Genomic DNA, 17834 nt, shown 5'->3' with positions numbered 1-17834 from the left:
CCTGGAAGCTTACATTTCTGTATCTTCACTTTTATGCTTTAGGTGAGGTAGAGAAACAGTGCACATTCATTTTTTCAGTCCTGTTTTCAGAATGGACTGACCACACCCCATCTAGGACAAATATTCTTGTATTTTCCCACCACCTCCACTCCCAGAATGAACCCCCGGACTGTTTCCAGAACACAGGAGCTGTGGCTGCCTCATTTGCATTTAGGAGAGGCTATCAGGGATCTGGCTGCTGCTTAGGCAGACTTTCAATCAACTTATTTTTGCCTTCCCAGTAGCTGTTTCAAACAATTCCTGCAGTTTGAGGGAATTCTGCTGCTTCAATTGCTTGGTTCTCAACTGTCAGTCTCTTCTAGATCATTTTTCTCAGGACTGCTAAGATCTTTTCACTCATCTGTGTGCTTCTCATCTTTCCAAGTACACGTGGCATCGTCCTCCATGCTTTCTAGGTCTGTAGGATTTTGCCCTTGAAAAGTCCTAACCCGTGATGCCCGAGTGGAACAGAAAGAAATACAAACGATGTGTGCCAACAATCATGCTCCTTGGTATTTACCCAAAGGAGCTGAAATGTGTATCAACACAAAAACCTGCACACAAATGAGCGGCTTTAAATTCATAACGGCTAAAATTTGGAGGCAGCCAAGATGTCCTAGAGCAGATGCATGGATAAACAAACTGTGGTACCTCCAGATAATAGGATATTACTCAGCGCTAAAAAGAAATGAACTAGGCTGTTGCTGCTTATGTTGAGTCCAGAAACACAGCCGGACATGGGGCTAGAGGATGAAGAAAGGATGCTGGCCGGGTCCGGAGAGCCCAGGGAAGAGGAAGAGGGGGAGGAATTAGTGGATCCCCTAACAACAGTGAGGGAGCAACGCGAGCAGCTGGAGAAATGTGTAAAGGCTCAGGAGCGGCAGAGCGCTGTGATGAGCATGTGTCCTCCAGGTCACAGAAACACCACTGCAGAGGAGCTCTTCGACTTCTGGCACACAAGGGACCACTGTGTGGCCCACAGACTGTTTTAATGGCTTAAAATGAGTGTGCAGATTCATTCACCCCAGCCTTCATCACCTGGGCATGGGGATATTTCCTACCAACATGCCATTTATCTGTGTAACTAAGTTCGTGAACCTCAAGGATTTCGGCTTAAGCAAGTAGCTTCTGTGTAATTATCAGGGACTGCACCTTAATAAAGTCCAGTGATCAGCCAAAAAACAAAAAAAAGGAATGAGCTATCCAGCCACGAAAAGACATGGAGGAAACTTAAATATTACTAAGCAAAAGAAGCCCATCTGAAAAGGCTACATACTGTAAGATTCCAACTATATGATATTCCAGAAAGAGCAAAACTGTGGAGACATTAAAAGGATCAGTTGTTGCCAAGGGGTTGGGGGACGGGAAGAAGGAAGAGACAGTGCACACAGGATTAATTTTAGGTCAGGGAAACTAAACTATTCCGTATAGACAGTCTACTGGTAGATAACTATCACTTATACATTTGTCCAAACCTGTAGGACACGGAATTGGCAACCCATTCTGGTATTCTTGCCTGGAGAAGTCCATGGACAGAGGAACCTGGCGGGCTATGCTCCATAAGCTCACAGAGTCAAGACTCAACTAAGCATGTGCAATAGAATGTATTAACAAGTGTGAACTCTAAAATACAGACTTTGGGTGGTAATGATGTTGATGTAGGTTCATCAACTGTAACAAATGTACCACTCAAGTGTGGGATATTGATAGTGGGGAGGCTGTGAGGGGCAGGGGTGGGGGCATATGGGAATTCTCTGTACTTTCTACTCAATTTTGTTGTGAACTGCTCTAAAAGTAAAACCAATTTTAAGATGTGTGTATGGCACAGGGGTTACGTAGTTTTGTTTGCTTGCTTTTTGTTTTAGGTTTGTGCATTGAGAGGGCCTGGGAGTAGCAACCCAGCACCCACATGTTGGCTTCTAAACACCATTTCCCACTAAAAGGAACCAGGGACCCATGCACAGATGGCTGATTCCAAGGTTGAGGCAGAGAAAAATACAAGGTGTGCCTAGATCATCTCGTGCTGGTCAGCAAGAAAGTATTCAAATAATGATGGAGAAATGTCCACAGGACACAGAAGCCAGCTCGAAAAGAGATCCTATTGGTCACACTGGACACAATTTGAGCATCAAAGCAATGCGAGGAATATCTTATAACCCATTAAATAAAATAGGAATCTGGAACACCCCTGATGTGACCTCACCCTCCCCAGAGGGTCTTCGTGGCTGCTGCTTTTGTCTCAATCATTTATCCAAGGCAACATCAAAGAGAGGGACCAAAACAGTCAAGAGCCTCTTTCACAATCCACTCCCCAATCTACCTGTAGTGATTTCAAAATAGACCCACAAATGCGGACACTCATTCATCAAAGGTCCAGGTCTCCTTCCCCTCCACTCCTGCCTTTGAACCTTGGCTGGACTTAGCGACTAGCTAGTAACTGAGAAAACATTCCCGAGTGCTTCTACTTTGTCCACTGAAATATACTTGGGGACTTCTCTGGCAGTCGATGGTTAAAACTCCGTGCTTTCAATGCAGGGGGCATGGGTTTGATCCCTGGTTGGGAACCAAGATCCCACATGCTGCATGGTGTGGCCAAAAAAGTTTTAAGTAAAAAAACTGAAATACATTTGGACCTGAGCTGCCATGTAAGGAATCTGATTACTTAGGGGCTGCCATGTTAGGAGGAAGCTTGAGCCATATGAGAAGGCTGCTGATAGACACTTCAGTCAGCAAGCCTAATCTTTGAGTAAGCGTAGTCCAGGCACCTGAGTGAAATCACGTGGGATCCTCTGTGCCAAACCACTTGCCAGCTGAACACTGAGTGACCTCAGTCATTACTCCAAGGATCCAAAGAATTTTCCAGTTGAGCCTTGCTGGAATTCCTGACCCACAGAATCTGGAGCATAATAAAACAGTTGTTTCCAGCCACTAAGTTTTTGGTCATTTATTACAAAGAAATAAGTACCAGTATACTATGCCAGAACCAGAACTCTCTTTGTCCCTGAAGACTTCTCAACATTTTTCTACTCCTCAGATCCTGATTTTGTTCTTTCTTCCAGTTTCTCCGAGGCTGAAGTTGGGGAAAGGAGCCAGCAGCCCGCACTAGTTCATCACTTTGCCATCAGGTGCGCCTGGCATGTTTCAGCTGTGAGCTTGCTTGGTCTGCATTCATCTGCTGTAATTCCACACGAGGCCAGCTGAGGGTGTCTCCCCTGGCTGCAGCCTACTTTCAGTTCATTTCTGGTTTCCCAGACTGCTCTACAAGGGTAAACCCAAACCCTAATCAGGCCTGAAGAAAGGCCTGTAGTTATGAATTCCCTGAGGAAACAGTCCCTTTACGCACAGCCCAAGCCAAAATGGACAAGCTCCCTAAGTGTGCCTCAATGGTATCACTCAGGGTTTTTTTTCTACCACATTCTTTCATTGAAGACGTAGCTCTTCAAGGGACTAAGTTTTATGCAGGGGCCTCTGCTTGTCTCCAAACCGCCTGGCCCAAGGTCCAGCAGATGTTAAAATCCAAGGTTTTATATGATTCTGCAATCCCATTCCTGGGCATATATCCAGACAAAACTATAATTCAAAAAGACATGTGCACCCCAATGTTCATAGTACTTACAGCAACCAAGACGTGAAGACAACCGAAATGCCCACTGACAGGGGGTGGGTGAAGAAGATGCGACATATGCCTACAATAGAAGATTACTCAGCCATAACAAAGAACGAAATGCCATCTGCAGAAAACTGGCTGGAACTAAAAATGATCATACTAAGTGAAGTAAGTCACACAGAAAAATAAATACTATATGATATCACTCACATGTGGAATCTCAAACAGGACACAAACAAACTTACAAAACAGAGTAGACTCAAAGACATGGAGAACAGACTTGTAGTTGCCAAGAGGGTGGGAGGCGAAGGACTGGGAGTTTGGGGTCAGCAGATGCAAACTATTGTATATAGAATAAACAACAAGGTCCGGCTGTATAGCACAGGGAACTATATTCAATATCCTCTGATAAACCATAATAGAAACAAACATGAAAAAGAACGTATATCCACTCAACGGACATGAGTTTGAGCAAACTCCGGGAAATAGCAAAAGGCAGGGAAGCCCGGTGTGCTGCATGCAGTCCATGGGGTCACATGACTGAGCGACTGAACAACAAAAACAACTGAATCACTTTGCTATACAGCAGAAATGATCACAACGCTGTCAATCAACTATACTTCAATATGTTATTTAAAAAAAAACAACCAAGGCTTTGAGTATCTGGTATTGGCAAATACTCAGGACAACTGCGGTGTGCAATTTGGGTACAGATTTCCCATGCTCTGAGCTCAGCTGTACATTTAAAAGGACGTTTAATTTCGAAACCAGTATTTCTGGGTATTTTTCAGAAGCAACCACACTGCAGAAGCACCAGCCTGAGGCTCCTTCACAAAACACATTTACCAGATGGCATCATTCTCTACTTGTTGGCTGCTCAATAAAGACCAAGGATTTCACTTGGTTTAAAAGTCCAGCTTTGTCTGGCCCCCGCTAGCACAGTCCTCACCACCCCCATCTCCCCTGGTCTCCCCATTCCAGGTACAGGCTAGAAGATATCACCCTCTTCTGTTGTTAAATACGATATGCCGTCTTCTGACTCAGGGCCTTTGCATATGCTGCTCCTGCTGCTCACAATTTTCCACCCCACATTTCATCTTTTTACACCTTCAGGGTTTTTTTTACACCTCAAACTCACTCATCACTTCCTCGCAGAAGCCATCTAACCATCCTTCAAACAAAGTCTGACAGGTTTCAGTTACACGCTCACAAAACTCCTGCATTTCTTTAGGGCACTAACCACAATGCCAGAAAAATTATAGTCAAAGTATAAATTACAGTTAAGACTATCCACTTATACAATAATATTTTCATGTCTGTCTTCCCCAGTGGACTGTCAGCTGAGAGGACCCAGCCTGGGTGGGGCATCCCCAGTGCTTGGCTCAGGACAGGCACAGAACAGGAGCTCAGTAAATGTGTGGTGAATGAACAAAACACAAGTGCAGAACCAGGGTGAAAAAACCTGGGGCCCCAGTTTCCTAGCTACAGGTCCACTTTCAATTGGCCAGGTGGGAAGGATCTCTTTCTTGGGACTCACATTTGCAGCAGAAACGCCAACTGACCTGCCCCCCAGCTTAGATGGGGAGATAAGAGGAACTGATCATATCAGTGAATGCCTTGAGTTTTAATGAGTTTGCCATACAGTGCTCTTCCTCAGCACTTCATCCTGGGAGCTCAGATCTCAGCTCAGGTTGGGATAAGAGAGTGGGGGAAGGGAATGCATATGAATGGGACTGAGGGGCTGGGGCTGGGAGAAGAGGGAGCAGTGAGGAGGAGGAGACAGATGGAGCTAACCCAGAAATCCAAGCAGTTTAGCATCCAATAGCATCCGCGGAATATAGTGAACAAACAAACTACATGTGGTCCTTATCTGCAAAGTGCTGTCATATTGCACATAACGTTCCGGGTGAGTCTGTACCGGGCCCTCAGTGCCTGCTGGGGGCACTCTCAGCCTAGTGAGTCAGGCCGAGGCCTGGAGCTCATACCTGGAGCTCGGGCAGAAGGCATAATCTTGGCCTGGGGGGTGGGAAGGAGACACCAATTTGGGCCTGAGGAGATGCCACGTTGGGCCTGGACAGCTGGGAGGGGGACCTCCTTGGGTCAGGAGGGAGCCTCATCTTGGACCTGATGAAGAAAATCATAGGGGATTCCTGGAGCCCAGAAGTAAGCAGGTAGTTTACACAGAATGGGAGAAGCAAAGAGCAGCAGGACCAAAACTAAGGGTAGAGCTGGACACAGGAAACAAGAGCAGGCCAAGAGAGTAGGGCTAAGCCCAAGGAGAAGCAGCCAAGAGGTGGCAGAGCAAGGACCAGAAGGCGGAGATGGAATCAAGGCCAAGCCTGGGGAGCAGAAAAAGGGTCCAGATTAGAGGGACAAAATTCCAGTGGGGCAAGAGGAGAGACAGAGCCAAGGGAGTAAAGGGAGACATCAGGGAATTGACATTCAACTGGATTCTGGGGCTCCCGTGGGGAGAAAGAAGCAGGCCCAGCTCCTGTGAACAGAAACCAAACTGAGGAAGGCAGAGAGAAAAGAAAGATGAGGCTCCATGAGCCCTTAAGAGGGAGACAGATCAAAGGGCAGCTAGGTACCCCGGAGCTGGAGTCAAGTTCAGACACAGGCTCTGAACCAGGAAGCAAAGGCCAAGCCCAGGGGGAGGAACCAGAGCTAAGGTCCAGCAGGGCCACACACACACACACACTCACACGCATAACACACACACACACACACACACACACACATATACATAAACACAGCATTATCCAGGGGCGAGGTTATCCCTGAGGGTGACAGCAAGATGGGTGGGTGGCTAAACAGAGCAGTGAGCCAGGTCAAGAGGCCGCAAGGCCTACCCCCAGGGCACAGTCAGTGGAGACAGTGGGTCACGGCTAGGCTCTCGGTCCGGGGTCTTGTTCAGGCTCGGTCCCCGGCACACCGCGGATGTCGGGCAGCAGGCGGCAGCTGGCCACGATGTCCAGACGCTCCGCCAGCGCGCAGAGGTCCCCTCTCGCCAGACGCACGCTGTGGGCTGCGGCTAATCCCGCTGCCTGGGCAGCCGCCAGCCTACCGGCTAGGGCGGCCACATCACGGCCCGCGCGGCGGTACACGCCGCTCACCGCGGCCGCTACGTCGTGGTCCAGCCGTGCCTGGCTCTCAGCCAGCCGGAGCTGCAGCAGCGAGCGCGCAGGGGCGGGCGCCGGGGCCTCCTCCTCCGCCCAGGCCTCCCCGGCCGTCTCCCGCTGCACCACGAGCGGAGGCAGGTCCCGCGGCGCAGCCTTCGGCTCCGGCTCGGGGTCTGAGTCGGTCTCCGCGGCCTCCCCAGCCACTCGCAGTCCTGTGGGGCGGCCGCGCATTGGGCCCGAGGGGCCCAGGTACAGCTCCTCCTCCTCCGACGAGGACGCAGAGAGATCCGAGTCCGACTCGGCCGCTTCCCCCTGCACCAAAGTCTCAGGCCTCCGCAGCGGCCTCCGCCGACGACTCTGAGACTCCATGGCGCGAGCTAGGGAGAAGACGCGGGAAAGGATGATATGAGAGGCGGGCGCCCTTCCGTGGTTAAAAGCCGCAGTTTCTGGATTCTCACCCCCTCCACTATCTTAACAATCTGGGGTCACTGCCTGCCTGGGCTTCAGTTTCTGCAAACTGAGCCCATTATCCCTAATGATGGTAGGAACTACTGGACTGTGACTCTTCAGTGTACTAATGGGAAAACTGAGGGCCACCAGCTCGATCAAGACTCTGAGACACGAGGTCCCGGAATCCTAAACTCAACTCTTCCTGATTTTGCTTCCTAGCAGAGACCACACCCTCCACACTGTCCTCTTAACCTGTGACGGATTAGGAAGCACACGGGTTTCTGAACCGCTCGGGAACCAGGGCCTCCATCACAGAAAGGGTAACAGTCCAACTGGACTTGGGGGAGGATGCACAAGGGGCGGGGGGGGGGGGGGGGGCGGCGAGCGTTATCACCGAAGACCGTACCGGGTCACCAGAGCTCCGAGCCTGCGGGATCCTCTACCTATCCGAAGTGCGGCGTCTTTACCGAGGAGCGCGGCAGCCCCAACCAATAGGGGAGAAAGTTGGGCGGGTGTTGGCGGCCTATCACCTGGCCGCCCGGCTACCAACCAGGAAGAAAGCCCTCCAGACCAGATGTTGGGGCTTCTGTAAAGAGCCACGTGAATAAGGGCACAGCCAATAGGAAAGCGGTTGGGCTGGCGCTTCCGGGTTGTGCTGCGAGAAGAGTGGACAAATAGAGAGTCTAAAAGACGAGCTGTCACGTGTAACCAGAGACTGGACTAATGGAAACGCTCGAGGACCCGGAAACGGTGAAGAAACAGCGGGAAGGGCGGAGGTGCTTGTCACGTGCGGCCATTACAGACAAAGCAGGCCCTCCCCCTAGACTCCCGGGTTTACGCGCGCACCTCTAGAGCCCAGGAAAGGAAGGCGGGGCTAGCCTGAAACACCAATGGAAGCAGGAGTGGGTGGGCCGCACTTAAGAAGCAGGAGACGGGGCTTGCCCAACTGGGCCAATGAGAACACGAGACGCTGAGCGGGTGTTAGGCGACTGAGACCCGCGCATGGCGGACCCGGCACTGTTCGAGTTTCTGCACACCGAGATGGTAGCGGAGCTGTGGGCTCAAGATCCAGACCCCGGCCCCGGGGTGAGCGCCGGGTCCTGGTAGGGAGGAGCCACGCGCCGTGGCTGAAAAGCCAGTCGAGGCCCCCGGGAGGCGCGGAGGGCGCGGCAGCGGCCCGGGACGAATACCCGCCCAGCCCCTGATCGCGGGGAGACCTCTACTGCGGGCTTCCGCCTCTGCGAAGCCGAGTCCGGACAGGGCTGGCCTCGCGGGTTACTCCTAGAGCTGTGCGAGACAGCTCGGGGACAAGCTCCTAGCTCAAAACCTGACACAGAGTAAGAGGGTAGTAATTACGATTGCTTGGTATATATTGAGGACTTACTGCCCGGGTTAAGTCCCGCCTGCCCCACTCACCCTGGGTGTGAGAGCCAGTGATTCGCTCTGCGTGCCTCAGTTTACTCCCTTGTAAAATGGGATCGTAACAACACCTAAGACTCGGTGAGACATTCATTCAACAAATTTACTGAGCACTTACTGTTCCCCAGGTACTTGTTTCCTTGTCCTCACAAAGCTTAACCTTTTAGTAGGGAATTTACACCAGCAATGGGCTTCCCAGGTGACTCAGTGGTAACGAATCCGCCTGCCACTGTAGGAGACGTAGGTTGGATCCCTGGATCGGGAAGATCCCCTGGAGGAGGAAATGGCAACCCACTCCAGTATTCTTGCAGGGAAAATACCATGGACGGAGGAGCTTATCAGACTGGGGTCACAAAGGGTTGAACACAACTGAGCAGGGCACCCACGCAAACAATAAAAATAGCAACAAATGTGCCACCTGCTAGTAAGAAGTGCTATAAACAAAACTTAAGTAGAATCAGGGACAGGGATGGAGTGGTGGATGGTGGAGGAAGGCCTTTCTGAGGAAAAGAAGGGAAGAAGCAAGCCCTGGGGTAAGTAGTGGGGAAGAACATTCCAGGCAAGAGGAGGCCTTAGAGCGTGCTTGGAATTTTGAAAGTTGGTCCTTAGGAAAAATGCTCAGACTTTAAAGCACTTACTTCCATGTCTAACACATAATCAGCCCTCAAAACATGGAGCTCTGTTTTAAAATCTGGTACTAAGAAGAAAGGGTGAGGGCGAAAGCAGATGCTTAATAAGTGGGTGCTATGCCCACTTCTTTCATTATTATTGTCATCATCATCAATATGCAAGACATTTGTATTGATGTATGTTTCCTTCCCAATCCAGGAGCCCTAACAAGGCTGTTGCTTGTTATCATCCCAACATAGAGTCAACAAACTCTTAACTATTAAAACATGCAAGGTGCCAGGCCTTGCTGTAGGGGCTGGAGATTACTCAGCAAACCGTGCAAAACCCTTGCCTTCTAGAGCTTATGTTGTAGTGGGGGAAACAGACAAATCAGGTAAATGCATCTACACTGTACCTTGGGGCAATGCTATGAGAATGATAACACTTGGGAGAGGGAATGTGCGCTGGCCTGTGTGCCAGGGAGAGGGTTGCAGTGTCCCAGCACCCCATCCATCCTGGCATTCAAACAAGGAACCCAAGGGTCTGCAATAACCACCTTTACTCCCTCACCTCCAGCCATCGGCCAGGCCCAGCCTGTTCCACTGTCTAAATAGAGTTCCCATCTGTCCCCTCCCTGTTGCAGTGTGGGTTCCCTCCTCTCCGCTCCGTAACAGCCCCCTTCTTCACCTTCCAGCTTATTTTACCTGCCACGTCGATACTACATTGACACCTATTAATCCTTCAGTTCAAATGTCCCTTCCTCAGGGAAGCCCTCAGTGGAAGTGGGGGTATCTCTGTTCCGTTTGCACATTCCCCCTCCCCACACCACCGTACGAACCTGAATTATGATCCTTTAGTTACCGCCGTCTCCTCTGCCAGGCCTCGTGCTTTGCACTGTGGGCAGGGACCAGCTCTGCGTTGATGACCAGAGAGTAGGTCCTCAGAATGGATGTATATATTTTCAAATTTATATTTGGTTGGTTTTGGCTGTGCTGCGTCTTTGTTGGTGCACTTGGGCCTTCTCCAGTTGCGGTGAGCAGGGGCTACTCTAGTTGCGGTGCTTCTCACTGGTGTGGCTTCTCTTGTGGAGCGTGGGCTCTGGAGTGTGCAGGCCCCAGTGTTTGTGGCACACGGGCTCAGTAGAGGTGGTGCAGGGGCTTAGCTGCCCCACAGTGTGTGAAACCTCCCAGGACCAGGGATCTAACCTGTGTCCCCTACACTGATGGGCAGATTCTTTACCACTGGACCGCCAGGGAAATCCCAGTGTGGATCTGTTGAAGAAGTGAGCGCAGCCCCTGTGCCGTGGAGGGTGAGGGTGGGGACTGGGTTCACTTAGTATTGTGGCCAATAGGAACGCCCACCAGGTGCCTGCAGGGGCCTCACCTTCCTGATTTCATTTGATCCGCCTAACAACCCACGGAGGTCAGCATGATCCTCCCCGCTTTGTTGGCGAGGAACAGACGCTTTGATGGATGGAGTCTTTGCTGTCAAGTGGCAGAGTCAGGAATGTAACTGGGCCTCTCACTCCCAAAACCTGTGCTATGAACTCTCACCTGTTTCAGCATCTTCCCTGACACTCTTGGGAGGATTTTGATGTGGCCAAGCAAGTGTAGGGGCACGCGGTTACTCAGCTTTGCTCAGCACAGGATTTTCAGAGCGCAAGTGTGCCCACGATCTTTGGCAATGGCTCTCTGTCCGGCTGCCTCCGCAGCCCCAGTGCTGGGGTCCCTGCACCAGGGATTCCGGCAGAGCTGGGCTGGGAGGTGGCCCGGACATTGGACCTCAGAGCTCCTGGGTGGTTCCCGTGTGCAGCCGGAGTGAGGACCACCATCTCCCCACATTCCTTGAAGCTGGCAAACCCTGTTCCTCAGCTGCTCATTGTGGGCAGCTGCCTGGCTTTCCCGCAGTCTTTTCTCTTTTGCCCCTGGCCCCTCCCTTCTCTGCTCCTTCTTTTTGGTCCAGCAAGTGTCCTGTCTGCCTCTTGGGTACTTCTCGTGGCTTCAGCACAGTGCTTTCTCTGATTTAGTTCTCAGAACAGCCCTCCAGGGTTGACGTTATTATCCCATTTTACAGGAGAGGGACTGGGGCACCAGACAGGAAGGGCTTTTCCGGGATCAGAGGCAAAATCAGGACTCGGGCATCCGGGTCAGAGCTTGTCTGTGGCAGCAGCCCCACCAGCCCTGGAGCCCCTTGAGGAAAGCAATCGTGGCTGGTTCATCTCTGTCCCCGGCGCCAGGCGCTCAGGAGCCACAGTCATTGTTTAGGGCTTTTTGATCTCCACGTCCTGCCTGGTTATTTGTAGCTGTTGAATGGATTCTCCTGGAGGGTTATGGCTTGAGTGGAAGGCTGGCTGGAGGAACAGGAAGGTCTAAGGGCCTTTGTTATCTGAGCTGGAAAAGTTCCGGGAGGAAGAGGCAGGGGAGGAGGAGGAAGAGGAGGCGGCTGTGGTTTGTCCATCTCAGGAGCTTTGACGATAAGGGGAACCTGTGAGTAGAGGAGTGAAGCCTGCGTGGGAATGAGCTGTTCTCTGGAGGCCTGGGAACAGCCGTGTGGGCTGGGCCCTTGTCCACCGAAGCCAACTGGGCACTCAGCCAGCCCCTTCTCTCCGGAGGGCCTGGGCGGGGGTTGGGGGTGGAGCAGCCATCAGATACAGTCCTTGTCCTCAGGCCGGAGCCTGGGAAACCACCTGCTTCCTGGAAAAGTGCATGGCATCGGGGCGTGGTGCCTCTGAGGCCACAGAGCCAGCAGTGGGGCCTCTGTGAGCCAACTGGGGCTCTGTCCTGAGGGTGGCAGGGGCTGTAGAAGGTTTAAACTGAGGTTGCTGGGCTCAGATTTACTTCTTTGGAGGTCCTCCCTGGCCACGTGGGTGAGATGGGATAGAGACTGGGCAGGGGAGGAGTCCAGAGCACAGACAGACGGGGACTGGGCGAGCTCCCCGAGTGTCAGCGGAGAAGGTGGGATCTGCGGTTGTCCTGGAGACTACCTGGTGGATGATGGGGGAGAAGGCGAGTGACAGATTGGGAGGTGTGCTCTCACCTGGTCACTCTCCACACTTCCTTTTCTTAAGGAAAAAAAAAATTTATTTCTTTGGCTACACCGAGTCTTAATTGCAGCACGCCGAATCTTCCGTCTTTTAGCTGCTGCACACGGGATCCTTGGTTGTGGCATGTGGGATCTAGTTCCCTGATAGGGATCGAACCCGGATCCCCCGCACTGGGAGCTCAGAGTCTTAGCCACCGGACCACCAGGGAAGTCCCCTCACCATACTTCTTTTGCGTCTTCTGGGGCCATTGACGCTGGGGAAACCAGAAGTCATCCCTTCTCCCTGTGCTTGAGGCAGGACCTGGGCTGCCGCACCCTGGGCCAGCAGAGTGGCTCCACCGGTGGGGGTTGATCCTCACAAATAACTGAGGGGCCCGGCACGCAGCCCCCCCACCCAGCAGTCCAGGATGGCACGGGGGAGGCAGTGTGGTTTCCTTGTTTCGCGTTCCTCCTGCTCGGAGCTCTGTGGCCCTCAGTCTGGATGCCTGAATCTGCCTTTAGCCGAGCACAGCTGAGCACGTTTTCCTCTTTCATCGTTTCTTCTTCTGCTGTTCCATCTGTGGCACTCAGAGGAGTCGTAGACTTTCTGGGTCTCTTTCCACGTGTCAGCTTTTCTTTTCTTTTTTTTTCCCTTAACAATCTGTGAAGTTTTAGCGATTTTCCAGAGTTCTCTCTTTTTCGCTCCCTTGCAAAGAGATTTGTTTTGGTCACCACGTTCATTTTTATGCATGTTCCTTTGTCGGCTCGTCCCTTTCTCCGAGCACCCGTGCTGCTCATGGGTGCCCTTGGTGCCCACACTAAATAAGCCTTCTCTGAGGGGGTCCCCCTGCCCCGCTTCTCCCATCTTCTCAGTTCCTCTCCGTGGGCTCTTGTGTAAACCAGATGCGGGAAGCCCAGAAACGCACTGGCTCTGGGCTGGGCTCCAGAGGCTCAGGACAGGATGGGAGAGGCCCCTCGCCCTCCCTCCGTAGCAGTGATGACCCCCTAGTGTCAGGGGAGCTTTTGCAGGGCCTGGGGTGTGCCAGCTCTGCCGCCCTCCCCTCCCCCAAAACCCACCCCCTGTCAACTTCCTCCCCGCCCCCCTCCCCACTGCCTCTCCTCTGCGCTGCTTGCTTTATGCCCCCTCTCCCTCCCATCCCCAGTCTCTGCAGTGTAGCAGATATTCACCTGGCCTCTCTTGAGGGCCATGGGGTCAACGGCAACAGCAGCTGTGTTGCGAGCTGCCAGTCACCCGCCCCTGGGAGACTGGGCCCCCACCTTGTCATCCCCACTAGGCACGGTGTGCGAGCTCCTGGAGGGGAGCTAGGAAGTGACCGCGGGATGAATGGGGGAGTCCTGGGAACACAGGTGCACTTGGTCAAAACAGAGCCCAACCGGCCCCCTCCAGGAGCTCCCCTGAGCAGGGAGGTGGTGCAAGAGTGGCAGAGGCCTGTCGAGGGCCGGGCAGGGGACCAGGTGCTGAGATTCGTCCGCCCACAGAACAGAGCCCCTCCTTCGTGGGCTTTTCCTTCCCTCTTGCCATCCCCAGCTTCTCAGCAGGCTGACAGGTGCAGAGGCCGCAAATGACGACAGTACCGCTTCCCGAGCCCGACTCGGGGTGCTTGGCTTGCACTTACCCACTCCCTTAATCCTCACGAGGGCCCTGGGAAGGTCCTCATTTTACACGGGAGGAAACTGAGGCACAGGGCAGCTGGCCACTGCCCCAGGCCCACAGCTGGTAAGGATCCGGACCCTGGACCCAGCCACCAGGCATGTGTTCCCCTCTCTGCCCCTCACACCCGAGCTCAGACCTCGACCACCTTAGTCATCGAGTGAGCCTGCCCCCGCCCCCGCGGCCAGCCCTGTCGTGCCGAGGACACCAGATAGCACACGCCGGTGTCACGGGCAGGAAGCTGTGTCCTTCCCCAGGCCCGGTTCCCACAGGAGGAAGGCGGAATGGTGGGCCACGGTCTGGGTGTCGCGTGGCCCAGCAGAGGACGGGGCCATCACGCGGGGCACCTCTGCTCCGGCTCCCACCCACTCCTGGCACCTCCCCTCGGCCAACCTCAGCCCTTGCCACTTCTCTGGGGCACGGGCAGCTGCGAGTGCTGCCCTGATCACCTGCCTGTCAGCCACCAACATGCAGGAGCCAGACCTGCTCAGGTCCAAAGGTGCCCCTGGGAGGTCTGACCTAACCCCTCTGTGCCCCGGTCTCCAGACGTGAAACACAACCTACCTTCTGGGGCTGTTAAACAAGGGGGTCTGCACAAGGCAGCTGGCACAGCATAGGCCCAGGTCCCGATTCCTCACTTTGCTCATTCAGCATGTTTCTCACACGGCCTGGTATGTGCCCAGCCCCCCTAACGCCGTCTTGGCGTTTCTGATGCCCCGAGTCGGGGCCGCTCAGCTCTCTCTGGGTCACACAGATCGGCAACGTACACAGGTCGGCTCTCCTCCAGCCACGCGGTCTGCGCTCCAGGACACGTGGACAGACACCAAGTGCGCCTCCTGCCGCTCGGTCCCCACGCCTCAGCACCCCCACCGCGGGACCCTGACCTGGCCCCCCAGAAGGCCACTCGGCCACCCCTGCCTCCCCTGAGTCCCTGCAGGTCCCTCCCAGGAGTCTCGGCTCATATGTAAGGCCTCCTAATCACAGTTGACGTTTGGCCCGCCTGCTGGCCCATCCGGGGGCCCACCCCTGCGGCCCCCTCACTGACGCCCCCTTGCTCGCCCCAGGCAAGTCACCTGGAGTTTCTGGGGTGACGGGAGTGCTACCCACCGGGCGTTTAAGGACGGACGCTGAAAGTGCGCACAGGAAATGATGGGAGTTGCGAGGAAAGACAACGGGTGAGGCCGAGCCTGGGCAGGACCCCCGTGTTTCCTGGAGTGAGGCTGAGTGGGGCCTGAGGGCCACTCAGGAAGCCCTCTATCCCGGGTCTTGTCTCCCCGCACCGGCAGGGACGCACGAGCCCCCCTCAGCTGCCACACCGGCTGGCTCCCGGCTGGAGGTGGCCGAGGGCCCCTCAGCCTCCCTTCCCTGGCCTTCTAGGGACAGAAGACCAGCCTGTTGGTCCTGGAGGGCATGGGCTTCCGCGTGGGCCAGGCCCTGGGCGAGAGGTGAGAGGCGGGCAGGACCCACAGTGGGGTCCCTTCCTGGGCAAACGGGTGGGGAGGGTGCCTCGCTCCACACAGGATCCTGGGCCGGTCTCCTCCCTGTTCCTTACCCCGGGGCTCCCCAAGCTTGGCCCCCACGGTGTCTGCCGCAGGCTGCCCCGGGAGACGCTAACCTTCAGGGAAGAGCTGGACATCCTCAAGTTCCTGTGCAAAGACCTGTGGGTGGCTGTGTTCCACAAGCAGATGGACAGCCTCCGTACCAACCACCAGGTGGGTGACCCCCAGGCAGACAGCAGGCAGAAGCCAGAGCCCTGGGAGCCCAGGGAGGGGACCCCGGCTCAGGGCAGTCACAGCAGGCCCAGCCCCGCTCAGGGGCTCCCCACAAGCACTGGCCCCCCGGGCCCAGGACAGGCCCCTCGTGGCTGGCGGCCGTGCCTCGGCCTGACGCAGCTTGTCTACACCTGAGCCTCGTTCCCATTAGGCGCCCACGCTGGGCCCGGCTGGTGGCCTGATGGCCTGGGCTGTATCTTCTCCCCATCGGGCACCCTGGAAGTTGCGCAGCAGGGGCATGGAGGGGAGGACACCAGGCCCTGGTCGGAGGGCCCACGGGTCCTCGTACAGCCCCGAAGACCGACCGCAGCCATTTTGAGGGAAGGGTCCTTCTGGACCTCAGGGTGGCAGCGCTGGGCCCTTGCCTCCCCTCCCCCCCCACCACGAAGGTACAGGCGCCACTCCGGCTCCCTGGCACCCTCCTCTGTCCCCAGGGGACCTACGTCCTGCAGGACAACAGCTTCCCCCTCCTTGTTCGGATGGCCTCGGGTCTGCAGTACCTGGAGGAAGCACCCAAGGTACCAGGCGGGACTCTGGCCCGGGGTGGAGGCCTCTTCCCAAGCCCAGGACCCTGGGAGAGGGAGGCAGACCCACTCCACCCGGCTGTGAACCCTCAAGCCCGCGTGGCCCCGGGGTGTTGGCCTCCCCCTGCTCCACCCACGGTGACCCGTGTCCCCCGCCCCCAGTTCCTGGCCTTCACCTGTGGCCTCCTGCGTGGCACCCTCAGCACCCTGGGCGTCAAGAGCCTGGTCACCGCCTCCGTGGCAGCCCTGCCCGCCTGTGAGTTGGGGTGGGGGGGTTCCCATCCCTCTAGTGTGCCAGGGGGCCCACCCTGCTCCCAGGGGCCGCAGAGGTGGGGCTGGGCCGCCCAGCCCCACTGCAGATGGGAATCTATGGCCCAGAGAGCTGAAGTCCCAGGCCCAGGCCACACAGCAGGTGCAGCCCATCCATGGCCCTGCCCCCGATGTCCTCCTAGACTGCCTCCCTGGGCATGCCAGCCTGGAGGGGAGAGCCAAGGACAAGGACCTGGGCTAGTGGTTTCCAACACTCTTCCCAGCGCGAGAACCCAGGTGGACACAATAGGAGTCACCTGGGTGAAGGCGGGGTGCTGGGCTGAGGGGCTTCAAAGGCAGCCAGTGTGAGGGGGTGTCCTCCTGACCCCGGGGTCCTGCTGGCCCACAGTGCCCCCCATCGGACAAGCCGAGGCCCCACCCTTCCCTGGGGGCTGCCTGCGACCAGCCCTCCACCCACCCTTCCCTCGGGCATCTTCCCCTCTGCCGGTCCCCAGGGCCATGCATCACGGGGGACTGGGGCCCGAGCTGGCACGATCTGAGCCACACGTGCCACTGAAACTGGGCCAGGCCCCTCCCCCACAACCTACATGCCTGACCTGCTGCCTGCCCATCGTGCCCCCAGCCACCCACACAGCCCTGGGGCGCAGGCCGGGGGTGGGGCTGGGGCACCACCATCTCAGGCCAGCAAGGAAACAAGGTCCAGCCAGGGCCACCCAGGCTGAGGGTGCAGGGCCCGGGTGAACGGCTCAGAGCGGCTGGGGTGCCACCTCTCCCCTCCGGCCCCAGCCTCGAGCTCAGGCCAGCCCTTCTCTTCCAGGTAAGTTCCAGGTGGTGATCCAGAAACTTTGAGGAGCCCCAGGTCCCACTCCCAGATGAGCTTCACGGCACCCCGGCCCAGAGAACCCTGCTGCTGCCTGTGCTGGGGGCTGGTGCTGGGGAGACCGGAGTCCCCGCGCTGCAGGGTGTCACAGATGCCCAACAGATGGGTGTCAGAGGGAGGTGGGGGTGTCCCGGGGGCCAGGTGGTCCCTGTGGCATTCGGGGCTGGTGTGGAGGGGGTCTGCATCACACACATCCCTCCACAGGGAGGCGCTCAATAAAGGTTCTGTAGGTGGAACCAGACTCAGAGTGGAAAGTGGAGGGGGGGCACTCTATAGAGTGCTGGGGGCAGGGGCAAAGCGACTGTGTGTGTCATGGGCCCAGTGTGGAAGTACCCCATGTGGCTTCCTCCCCGCCGAGTCCCCTCTGCCCCAGCCTCAGCCCTGGGGCTGGCTGCTTCCCACCCCGCATACCCGGCAGGGGAGGGTGGTCCCCAGCACGGGTGGCCTTGCCA

General features: G+C 55.8%; 2 protein-coding genes and 1 pseudogene across 14 annotated transcripts; 2 read left to right on the top strand and 1 right to left on the bottom strand.

The window, feature by feature from the left end:
- The first annotated feature begins 612 nt into the window (after positions 1 to 612).
- Positions 613 to 1031, top strand: LOC147354041 (cytochrome b-c1 complex subunit 6, mitochondrial pseudogene; annotated as a pseudogene).
- A 1937-nt stretch (positions 1032 to 2968) lies between these two features.
- On the bottom strand, positions 2969 to 10223 carry BLOC1S3 (biogenesis of lysosomal organelles complex 1 subunit 3). Of its 2 annotated transcripts, none has more exons than XM_086353097.1 (2): positions 10082 to 10223; positions 2969 to 7142 (listed from the first exon to the last, which is right to left on the bottom strand). In XM_086353097.1, the coding sequence occupies exon 2, from the start codon at positions 7132 to 7134 to the stop codon at positions 6532 to 6534; it is 603 nt and encodes a 200-aa protein (XP_086209223.1). In that variant the 5' UTR covers positions 7135 to 7142; positions 10082 to 10223; the 3' UTR covers positions 2969 to 6531. The 2 variants fall into 2 exon arrangements, with proteins under 2 accessions (XP_086209223.1, XP_086209222.1); XM_086353096.1 differs by lacking the exon at positions 10082 to 10223 and adding an exon at positions 7622 to 7821.
- TRAPPC6A (trafficking protein particle complex subunit 6A) lies at positions 8164 to 17618 on the top strand. 12 transcript variants are annotated; one of them, XM_086353101.1, is made up of 6 exons: positions 8164 to 8301; positions 15314 to 15381; positions 15531 to 15648; positions 16143 to 16226; positions 16395 to 16488; positions 17320 to 17618. In XM_086353101.1, the coding sequence occupies exons 1-6, from the start codon at positions 8218 to 8220 to the stop codon at positions 17349 to 17351; spliced, it is 480 nt and encodes a 159-aa protein (XP_086209227.1). In that variant the 5' UTR covers positions 8164 to 8217; the 3' UTR covers positions 17352 to 17618. The 12 variants fall into 12 exon arrangements, with proteins under 12 accessions (XP_086209227.1, XP_086209225.1, XP_086209235.1 ...); XM_086353099.1 differs by having other exon boundaries at positions 16098 to 16226; XM_086353109.1 differs by having other exon boundaries at positions 15223 to 15381.
- Positions 17619 to 17834: the final 216 nt, after the last annotated feature.

This window comes from Bos grunniens, chromosome 18 (assembly GCF_055505025.1).
Source record: "Bos grunniens cultivar Pamir isolate PY7600 chromosome 18, Bosgru_T2T1.0, whole genome shotgun sequence".
Taxonomy (NCBI): domain Eukaryota; kingdom Metazoa; phylum Chordata; class Mammalia; order Artiodactyla; family Bovidae; genus Bos; species Bos grunniens.
The sequence above is the reverse complement of the archived record's forward strand: the minus strand, read 5'-3'. Positions and strand labels throughout refer to the sequence as shown.

Excerpts from the sequence above, each read along its gene's own strand:
- TRAPPC6A (XM_086353098.1), top strand. The coding sequence starts at position 8,218 with ATGGCGGACCCGGCACTGTTCGAGTTTCTGCACACCGAGATGGTAGCG. Across the intron at positions 15,382-15,530 it reads GGCCAGGCCCTGGGCGAGAG|GCTGCCCCGGGAGACGCTAA; the intron begins GTGAGAGGCGGG and ends TGTCTGCCGCAG. Across the intron at positions 15,649-16,097 it reads GCCTCCGTACCAACCACCAG|GTACAGGCGCCACTCCGGCT; the intron begins GTGGGTGACCCC and ends CCCACCACGAAG.
- BLOC1S3 (XM_086353097.1), bottom strand. The coding sequence starts at position 7,134 with ATGGAGTCTCAGAGTCGTCGGCGGAGGCCGCTGCGGAGGCCTGAGACT.